Source organism: Anarrhichthys ocellatus, unplaced genomic scaffold (genome assembly GCF_004355925.1).
Source record: "Anarrhichthys ocellatus isolate YVR2014 unplaced genomic scaffold, GSC_Weel_1.0 scaffold745, whole genome shotgun sequence".
Taxonomy (NCBI): domain Eukaryota; kingdom Metazoa; phylum Chordata; class Actinopteri; order Perciformes; family Anarhichadidae; genus Anarrhichthys; species Anarrhichthys ocellatus.
Genome location: NW_022280719.1, coordinates 9,599 through 20,424, shown reverse-complemented (window position 1 = coordinate 20,424; position 10,826 = coordinate 9,599). Strand labels below are relative to the sequence as shown.

Here is a 10,826-nt window from a genome sequence, read left to right as displayed (position 1 = left end):
GTGTGTGTGTGTGTGTGTGTGTGTGTGTGTGTGTGTGTGTGTGTGTGCGAGGGAGAGAGAGTTAGAGCGGCTCCCTGCTGACAATTAGCACAATTAGCGTTGGGATTCAGACCTTGTGAGCTTTTAGCCGCTGCTCAGGTGGAAAGATCACATTAGGTAATCGGCCATGATAATCACCTGGGATCCCGAGTGTGTTCAGTAGGATGGATGGTGGGCGGAGGCTCAGTCTCCAACCAAACGTGAAAGCAGAAAAACAAAAGGCCAGCATCTCTTCACACCAGGCCAACCTTAGTTTCTTCCTGCTGTGTGTTTGAACTTGTGTGTGTGTAATAGAGTGGAGGGTTAGCTGAGTGACGGGTGAGTCTGTAACCAAATGAGAAACTTTCCTCACTGCAGGCAGACTCTTTCTTCCTTTCCTCCCGGTGTGCTTTTCTTTTATTCTTTGAGTGTGTATGTGTGATTGTGTATCGATGGAGAACGGCATTTTAATGAGCTTTTATCAAAATCTCTTGGTGCATCCAGAACTTCAGTAATGAGGTGCAGATGGTGTTTTTGGGGTTGAGCAGCAGCTCTGCTGTCGGTTCAGGCGGCTCATTACGGAGAATCAGACGGGAGCCTCAGTAAACACTGGGAACACTGGGAACCAGTAATCTCATGTTGACCCGATTAAGGTGATACCGCCAACTACTGCCAGGACTACGACGAGAAAGGGGCTGTCACATTAACCACTGCTGTGAGCAACGGGACTTTGTCCCCTCCCACAAAAACGGACAAGACGCCATCAATGAACTCACACAATGAACCTGATATTGATATAAATCACATTATGGCAGATGGGTGCTAAATTACATATCAAACAATCCAAATGAGGTTTAGTGCAACAAAAACGTTATTGTGATCTCAGAGCCAGGGATAAACATCTTCACATAACTTGTTTTGTCCAACAGATTAATATCTAACAATATTCCGACTCATCATTCATCGGCTCTAAATGAATGATTTAATAAATCTGTGAATGAATAAATGATTTATTGACTGAGTACATAGATAAACCAATCAGCTGACTTGTTTTGTACCATATGAAATGACAGTGAGTTAATAAATAGAGAGACTAAAGTGAATGAATGAGTCAGTGACGGAGTAAACGTCTTGTCTGCAGGCTGTGTGGTTACCCTCCATTCTATGACGAGAACGACTCCAAGCTGTTCGAACAGATCCTGAAAGCCGACTACGAGTTTGACGCGCCATACTGGGACGACATATCGGACTCAGGTGAGCCTTCCTCCTCCTCCTTCCTCCTCTTCTGCTCCCTTGACCACTTTTCCCTTTGTCCTCCTCCGTCCGCCACACATGGCTCACATTTACCACACACCACCTCTTCATCACAGCCTCTGACATCATCTGCCTGGAATGAATGTGTTTGGGAATGTGTGTGTTGGGTCATCAGTCACCACCACAGCTATGTGCAAAGCCTAGTGTGCGTGTTTGTGTTGATAAAATAAATAATAATAAAATAGTATTCATGTGCTGTCAGCTATTGATAACTGATATTTCATACACACATTCATGGTTACCAGAGGATGAATCCCTAATGACATTTTGAGATCCCCTGACTTTCCCTCCAGAGCCACAACATTGACATTTGTAGCTTTGATTAAAATGTCTGGATGGATTGCCGCTACATTTTGAACACACATTCATCTCGAAATTTTGATTGTCCAATACTTGCAAAAACTTGCAAAACGAAGGACATTCCCTTCAGCCACAGCTGTACTTAGTGCTCTAATTACCAAATGCTAGCCTGCTAACAAGCTACACTAGGTAAACATTCTACCCGCTGAACATCAGCATTGTGTTTGTGATCATGTTAGCATGATGACGTTAGCATGTAGCACAAAGCACTGCTGTGCATATGTACAGCCTCACAGAGCGGTTAGCATGGCTGAAGTCTCTGAGTCTTCTGAGACATTATTTTTTCTCAGCGGACGCTAACAAAAAGCATTTGCACAAGCAATCCAAACTGACTGAAATATCAAAGATCACCAGCGTCATTTGTGTCACGCATATCTTTTTTTTTTTTTTAAGCAGATTGCACAAGGAAATGTGTTTAAAGTCAGTACGGTGCTCGTGTGTCTGTAGTGTTGGCGTTTTATGGCCCTTGTGTTTCATTCAGCCAAGGATTTCATCGGCAGTCTGATGGAAAAAGATCCAGCCAAGCGTTTCACCTGTGATCAGGCACTCAGACACCCCTGGTGAGAAACGCACACACTCACAAGGGATGTCACACACAGGCTAACAAAAAGGCATAAAATCAATATAGATATTGATGTACCGTCAGAAGTGTTAACAGAGAATTTGTGTGCGTGTGTCAGGATCGCCGGTGATACAGCACTCTGCAAGAACATCCACGAGTCAGTCAGCCGACAGATCAAAAAGAACTTCGCCAAGAGCAAGTGGAGGGTAAGTTTTGCTTACTACGGTTTATTCTCTGTGGATTTGGCTCTATTGCAGCACGTTACTTCAGTACGACTCCTCAAACGATTGTCTGTGTTTTTTAGAAGATGAATCCCCTGTGTAGAAAAAAAACTTGGCCTGCCACATGTTCAGGAGTTAACCTTCATCATCCCCCTTTTCTTTTCCTGCTGCAGAGAGTAACCTGCAGACCTGAGACAAATTCCTCTTTCTTTAACAGCTGCTCCTCACACAGTATGTCATTTCCAGCTCTGTGTGTTAAAAGCACATCCAGCTTGTGTATGATTTGAACCTCAGATGTTTTTAATGGAAGATAACCTTCAACAGAAGGTTTTTTTTTTTTTTTGCACTAGTGCCAGTTCATGAAAAGCAGATTCTGGTCTGCAAAGCCTTTTATGAAGAAGAAAAATCCCTTTTTTGATCTTTACAATGACATAATATTTAATTAAAAAAACCTTAAAATCCCCTCCTACTCATGAGACATCGGAAGTACAGCAAACTCACTTGAGGCGAAGTGAGAGCTCATCTTCCCATTTCCTACCTCTCTCCAGCAAGCGTTCAATGCCACCGCCGTGGTTCGCCACATGAGGCGGCTGCAGCTTGGCAGCAGCATGGGGAGCAGCATGGACGCCTCCAACCCGCCGACCAGGCCCAGCGAGACGCAGAGGCCGGCCCAGAGCCAGGAGGGCCAGATCCAGCCAGCCGAGAGCCAAATCACCGGCCAGACGGCGCTGAGCCAGAGCACCAGTGCGAACGCCAGCAAAACCTCCTCGACAGACAACAACTTAGCAGCTCCCCACAAGGAATGTGAGTATGAGTCAGTAGTATCAGTAGCACCAGAGAGTCAGGAGAACATATGTATTACACAAAAGTTACAGAATTGATAATACTCTAAACCACGATTGTGCAATCGTAGTGTAATCCTTGGAAATTTTACTCTGTTTGTAGATAAAGAATTTGGAGGGTGGCGTCCTTTCTTGTCAGTGTTTCCAAAACCAGAAAAGAGAAAACATCTATTGGATTAAACAATGTGTTTGTCTGCTCCAACGAAAGCTGCAAATGTTAGCAAGTCCGGCTAACTAGGTTACCTACATACTAACACAGCGTTACATTACATACATTACATACAAATTTATGTACAAAAAACAAGCCGGTCCTGAGTGCTACTATATCAGAGTGTAAGCTAACATTAGCAGCTCTGTCTCCATTCCAACAACAGCCAAACTCACTATCAGACACAGTGTTGCGTTCACATTGGTTAGTCCTCACCCTAAAAGCCTTTTAAAGTAAATACAAACAAGAAAGCACAAATGTAACTTCTCGCATGTCTAAAGCTGCCACTGTTATCATTGTATTTTGCACGTGTGTCGTGCGAGAATGGAAGACATAGTAGCAGAAACGAAAGTGGGTGAGGCTTAGCGAAGGGTCGGTTACAGCATTATGAAAAAATATATATATTACCCCTGATCCATCTGCCGCCTCTTCCCTCTCAGGTGTAACTGCATCGGTCACACCCTGCAGTCTGGCGGCCGCGGCCTCTTCTCCCGCCGCGGGGGCAGAGCTGAACCGGCCGCATCCGTCGGCGGTTCCCGCCCCGGTACTCACAGAGACCAAGTGACGCCAGGTCCCGCGGAGAACCAGCTGGGAGGCCACGGCACTGTGAGGCAGTGAGACGGGAAAGAAGCGGAGGAAGACAGGAGAGGAAGAGGATCAACCCCCCCCCCCCCACACACACACACACACACACACACACACACACACACACACACACCTCCATCTCTTCTTCTTCGTTTCTCCCTCTCCTCACTGCGTTTCCACTTGGATGTGCCGGCCCAGCAAGTTCCCCGCCCTGCTCCCGTGAGAGCAGAGGACTTTACCTCCACCCCACCGACTCAAGCCACACAGCGCCATACTGGTGCCGTGTAGGATTCCTCTGGCCACAGCAACAGCCCGACTACGGACTCTCACCGAGTATGCTTGTGTGGCCGACTGCGATTGGCTGCTTAGATGATGAATGGGCAGTAATTGGTGGTTGACGGTGGGGCCGGTGGTATCATATTATTCAGTGTCGGTCAACATCAACTTCCCTCTCGAATCTGGTCTTTCCTGCGCCACTTTATTTAGCTTTTTTTTCCAAATTAGTTTTGACTGTTGACAACTGGATTGTTTTATTTTGTATTATTACTGTTAATGTTAAAGGTGGTATGTGTAACTTTGAAAAATCAAATGCATCATTGTCAATTTGATATTGCTACTTTGGTATGATTACTGTAAATAAACGAGGTCTTCTTAGCAATCCTTTCTTTACACTAATCTCACCAATGTAGCAAACCAATGTGACAATTCATGTTGCCCATGTTAAAATGCTACATGTAGCACCTTTAATGGGCTCGTCTGTCTATTTGTTTGTGCTTTAAGAAGTGCTTTAAAAGTACCATACGACTGTTGGAAGACGTGGAAACATGAGTAAGCGCTTTGTGTATTTTTGCACAGAGAGTCAGATATGTTCTCAGACACAGATTAGCCGCCATCCACTTAAGTTAATCAGAGAGTAGAGATTGTAAAACTTTATAGAAAATGATAATAATAATAACCCAGAGTGGATGTCAGAGCATTGTGCGACTTTATTGTCTGAAAGATTCTGATCTGTTTATTATTTTCTATAAGACTTTTTTTATAACAATCACCCTTTAAGGGACACACATACCAGGAAGCATGCAGCAGGTGTAGGATAGTTTAGGATAGAGGTATTTACTGGGGGGGGAAAAAAAAACTGCCTCCAGTTGAGAATGTTGGCTACACGTTAGATGCCATTCAAACCAACGAGCAGTGCTGTGCAGTTTCAGAGCGGCTAACGAATCCAAGATGGTGAAGCTGTCGCCTGCCGCCGTTCCTCTAACCCCCCCGCCCCCAAAGAAGCCATGACCTCACCCTTATTGCATTGTCAAGCTGTACCCAGTTCAGAAGTGCTCAGGGAAAACTGCAGCTGCACTGTGAGCTGGAGAATACTGATTTCCCGGTTTAGGTTGTTCCGTCTGTGTTCTTTGTTTTGATCCAGGTATTGTGGCATCACAGTTAATGGTACAGCGCCATGTCCTTATTGCAATGGTGTAGTGACGCGTGACTTGGAGACTCAGACATGGGCTCCGACTGTTCCACAGAGGACTTTTGAGGACGCAATCCGCAACCGCGGAACAGCTGGGCTCTGTGCTTGACAGAATTGGACTGACAACAATACCTTGGATAGGTTAGGTCTTGCCGTATCCGATGATCCCCCGCCTTTATCACCCCGCAGCAGACTGCTATCGTGACCAAAATCTGAGTATCTTGGTTTTCACGATCGAGTGAAATGGTCCCAACACACGTGAGCAGCAAAGCCAAAATATTTGTGCTTAAAACAAAAAAAAGGCTCCCACGGTCCACTACCAGCGCCCAGTTTTAACGCAGAGTTCTGAAAAATCCAACGCGTCCGTGACAACGGCTCATTCTTTGTCGATTTCAAAACGGGATACTGAGCCTGGAGTCCCGGTTTTATTTGCTAATCTAATCTTGATTTGACGGACTGACTTTGTTTTCATTCGTCCTTGATGACTCTTGACGTAACTTCGGTAGCTTTGGATCGTGTCACCAGTTCTTGCGATGTCCTTCCAGACGTAACTCAGAGAGCAGAACTCTACAGTGTGGGGTGCTCACTCACACATATCAGATTGTCACGATGCAATTCTTCCGATCCCTTTATTGTGAATTGTAGCCAAAGACCGGCGCTGGGTACGAAGACAATTTGGTTCATTCTACTCGATGAATTAGTTACAACAGAACTAGTCGGATGTGAAGCCGTTTGAGACACAAGTGGACTAAAAACTAAGGGCTGAACTCCAGCTGCAAATTCATCTGGAGGGAAATTTATTCCTCATTTGATCCCTTCCTAATCTTTTGCCATTTGCCTTCTTTTTATTATCTACACGGAGTGCTGCTGAAAAGTATCAGCATATTATTCATATAGCTTGTTTTGATCCGTACGGCATGTCAGGGAGGGTGAGACCACAGCTGGATGAAAGTCAAATTACGGCAAAGATGAACACTCGCCCAAGCGTTCTGGAATTCCCCTTTGGCATGCTGTGCGTATTAAGTTGCACCTATTTGGCACTGACGTTGACAAAAACCAAACCAACAAGACATTTGTGAACGCTATCCGGTCTAAAAGCTGTCTCTCCGTCCTCGCTATGTTCTCTGTTCTTTGACAGCGGCACCTTCTTCCTTCGTAAGCTCTGCAAGGACAATGGTGTCCTGGACAGTGTGTTTGTTCCGCCCTCAATGCACAACAACTTTCTTACCCCATCTGCAGCTTTCAGCCCCCAAGCCCATCGGCTCCTACTGAGGACGTAAATCTTACAAAATACATAGTTGACTAGAGACGGAACCCAATGTCACGGAAATCTGCTGTTCTTGTTCAACAATTTTGGTAGACTTAGTTGTGTAAGAAAAGGCCTGTTAGCCTGATTTATTTAGTTGTTTTATATGTGCAGTCATAGAGAAAGATAACTCTTTAGTGTTTTTACTGATTTACATCACCCACATGCAGCGTCTCCTACTGTATGACACCGTTCACCTCTCAGAAATATATATTAATTATGACGTTTTTACAGCGGGGTCTTGCGTTTTTCTCTACTAAGTCAATCCATGTAGTCATCCACGTGTTACTGAGGGGAACTTTCAACCATGTAAGGGCTTTATTCCTTAATCTGATTATTCACTGTAACCATGTATACATCCCCATTGATTGCTATGCATTTTTTAAAACATGTTTAAGTGTCGTCAATGCTTTTACTTGGAAGTGGGATCAGGGAACACCCACAGTTCAAAAAAAGGTTTGGGGAATGAAAAAGTGCAAGACACCAACTCCCCCCCACCAGATCTTACACTATTTCAACTTAACATTGAATTATCATTATTATTGCACGAGCTACATCATAAAAGCGGCGTACCAGCTTTTGTCTCCGGCACAAAAGATGTCAACGAGTCGTCAGCCGACACTAAGAATCATTAATTGTGATGTTGTCCGCTTCAGGATGGACATTTGGGTTTATGAATGTATTGTGAGGCAGGCAGAAGGGTTCAGGTTCATGCTGCTCTGTGGTTTTATGTCTGCTGTTCAAAAGACAAAAACAAAAAAAAAGTTTTCTGAATGAACCTTTTCATTTTCAAGATGCAACTGTAAATAAAGTGGGTACGGAAAGCATTCAGACCCCTTTAAATTTTCCACTCTTTCATTGCAGCCATTTGCTAAAATCAAAAAAGTTCATTTTATTTCTCATTAATATACACTCAGCACCCCATCTTGACAGAAATGTAGAAATGTTTGCAAATTTATTAAAAAAGAAAAACTGAAATATCACATGGTCATAAGTATTCAGACCCTTTGCTCAGTATTGAGTAGAAGCACCCTTTTGAGCTAGTACAGCCATGAGTCTTCTTGGGAATGATGCAACAAGTTTTTCACACCTGGATTTGGGGATCCTCTGCCATTCTTCCTTGCAGATCCTCTCCAGTTCCGTCAGGTTGGATGGTGAACGTTGGACAGCCATTTTCAGGTCTCTCCAGCGATGCTCAATTGGGTTTAGGTCAGGGCTCTGGCTGGGCCAGTCAAGAAAGGTCACAGAGTTGTTCCGAAGCCACTCCTTTGTTATTTTAGCTGTGTGCTTAGGGTCATTGTCTTGTTGGAAGGTGAACCTTCGGCCCAGTCTGAGGTCCAGAGCACTCTGGAAGAGGTTTTCTCTGTACTTGGCCGCATTCATCTTTCCTTCAATTGCAACCAGTCGTCCTGTCCCTGCAGCTGAAAAACACCCCCATAGCATGATGCTGCCACCACCATCATGTTTCACTGCTGGGATTGTATTGGGCAGGTGATGAGCAGTGCCTGGTTTTCTCCACACATACCGCTTAGAATTAACGGCAAAAAGTTCAATCTTGGTCTCATCAGACCAGAGAATCTTATTTCTCATAGTCTGGGAGTCCATGTGTTTTTTGGCAAACTCTATGCGGGCTTTCATACGTCTTGCACTGAGGAGAGGCTTCCGTCGGGCCACTCTGCCATAAAGCCCCGACTGGTGGAGGGCTGCAGTGATAGTTGACTTTGTGGAACTTTCTCCCATCTCCCTACTGCATCTCTGGAGCTCAGCCACAGTGATCTTTGGGTTCTTCTTTACCTCTCTCACCAAGGCTCTTCTTCCACGATTGCACGGTTTGGCTGGACGGCCAGGTCTAGGAAGAGTTCTGGTCGTCCCAAACTTCTTCCATTTAAGGATTATGGAGGCCACTGTGCTCTTAGGAACCTTGAGTGCTGCAGAAATTCTTTTGTAACCTTGGCCAGATCTGTGCCTTGCCACAATTCTGTCTCTGAGCTCCTTGGGTAGTTCCTTCGACCTCATGATTCTCATTTGCTCTGACATGCACTGTGAGCTGTAAGGTCTTATATAGACAGGTGTGTGCCTTTCCTAATCAAGTCCAATCAGTTTAATTAAACACAGCTGGACTCCAATGAAGGAGTAGAACCATCTCGAGGAGGATCAGAAGAAATGGACAGCATGTGAGTTAAATATGAGTGTCACAGCAAAGGGTCTGAATACTTATGACCATGTGATATTTCAGTTTTTCTTTTTTAATAAATTTGCACAAATTTCTACATTTCTGTTTTTTTCTGTCAAGATGGGGTGCTGAGTGTACATTAATGAGAAATAAATGAACTTTTTTGATTTTAGCAAATGGCTGCAATGAAACAAAGAGTGAAAAATTTAAAGGGGTCTGAATACTTTCCGTACCCACTGTAGATTGTGAATATGAATGATCATTTTCAAGATAATATTTACAAATGTTTTGCTGTCCGGGCATGTGAGACTGAATGAATGAGTGAGTGAGCGAGCGAGTGTGTGGAGGGAAGTTGATTGTATTCTCTATGGAATGTTTAATGTAAAAAAGCAAAAAACAAAAAAAGCTAAAATCCCCTTTACTCCCCACTGCAGTCTGCTGTCACATGTAAACTGCTACACAGTGCAGGTCAACGCCATCAGTGTTCCACCGCCGCGTCAGTGTCAGTCCAACTAAAAGTGAAAGCATCGTTAACTGAACTCAGGCTTATGTTTTTTTGCCATTCTAAAGGAAGAAATCCAAAGCTGTGACCTTCTCAGAAACACACTGTTAAGGACGAGGTGCGGGCTACGACCCACTCTCGTCCGCCCTTTGAGCTCTCGCTCTTATTCTTTTCACGTCGTCACTAAAGATGAAAATGCAAGCATGTCAAAAAAAAAGTGCTCCAAGAATTCAACTTCACAATGAGTGTTTGCATAATCGTGTATATGCCCTTGTATGATGTTAGTATCTCTGTATTATATAAAGACGTGCACAGGTTGAGATGTCTTGAGTCCACAAAAAGCGTTTTACTCAGTAGAGTTTTAGATTCTACAAACAGCTTCCATAGGCGAAAAATTATCAAATTGATATTGCAACCTATAGCCAGCTGGCATGCATGGCATGGGATGCTGCTATATATACATATATTTATCCCAAAAAGGCAATGGCCAGCCCTTTCATCACTGTTTCCAGGAAACATGTAGCCATTGGCTACATAATTAGCGGTGGAAGTCATGTCCAATTTGACTCTATTATATCTTTGCTATGTTGGCTAAGTTCTACATCTACATGCAAGTGGTTCCATATGAATTATTGCCAAACGCTTTAGGAGTCACAATATTAGCATTGTGGACTGAAAAAGTTGCTCGGTGAGTCAGCGTTAGCAAAATGCTGCCAAGCTAGCAGCTGTGCCTCAGTCTGCCACCTCGAGTTCTAACAACCAATGAGAGCAGCTCTGCCTCTCACAATTGTTTGTAGGACTAAAACTTTATAGGAGCTGCTTTTTTTGCGACCCGGTGTCTCCCTGTGGGCGTCCTCGTCCAGCCGACCTACAAGGTTAGCTGGCTGTATTGTATTTACTCTCTGCATGTGACCACCACAAAACTCCCATCCTGTGCAGGCTCCGTCACGCCGATGACACCCTCATATTTCTCAAAGCGGGCACCGCCTGCCGCACTTATTGTGCTGTTATGATGATGATGATGATGATGATGATGATGATGATGATGATGACTTTCTGTTAATGGGGCTTGTATATCAGATGCCTTCGACAATCATGTGCACATATCAGAGTTACCATGACGACACAGGCCAGAGCGACTGTTTGTGTTTCGTTTGTCTTTCTCCTGGAATAAATTCTGAATGATCGTAATATGACTGTGTGTGTGTGTGTGTGTGTGTGTGTGTGTGTGTGTGTGTGTGTGTGTGTGTGTGTGGTGGTGGGGGGG

The 10,826-nt window shown here is 44.3% G+C and overlaps 1 protein-coding gene across 1 annotated transcript; it reads left to right on the top strand.

Moving 5' to 3' along the window:
• Positions 1-6: 6 nt before the first annotated feature.
• LOC116376957 (calcium/calmodulin-dependent protein kinase type 1D-like) lies at positions 7-7,711 on the top strand. Its single transcript, XM_031838469.1, has 5 exons — positions 7-1,272; positions 2,174-2,252; positions 2,373-2,460; positions 3,024-3,279; positions 3,966-7,711. The coding sequence occupies exons 2-5, from the start codon at positions 2,197-2,199 to the stop codon at positions 4,088-4,090; spliced, it is 525 nt and encodes a 174-aa protein (XP_031694329.1). The 5' UTR covers positions 7-1,272; positions 2,174-2,196; the 3' UTR covers positions 4,091-7,711.
• Positions 7,712-10,826: the final 3,115 nt, after the last annotated feature.

Excerpts from the sequence above, each read along its gene's own strand:
- LOC116376957 (XM_031838469.1), top strand. The coding sequence starts at position 2,197 with ATGGAAAAAGATCCAGCCAAGCGTTTCACCTGTGATCAGGCACTCAGA. Across the intron at positions 2,253-2,372 it reads CAGGCACTCAGACACCCCTG|GATCGCCGGTGATACAGCAC; the intron begins GTGAGAAACGCA and ends TGCGTGTGTCAG. Across the intron at positions 3,280-3,965 it reads AGCAGCTCCCCACAAGGAAT|GTGTAACTGCATCGGTCACA; the intron begins GTGAGTATGAGT and ends CTTCCCTCTCAG.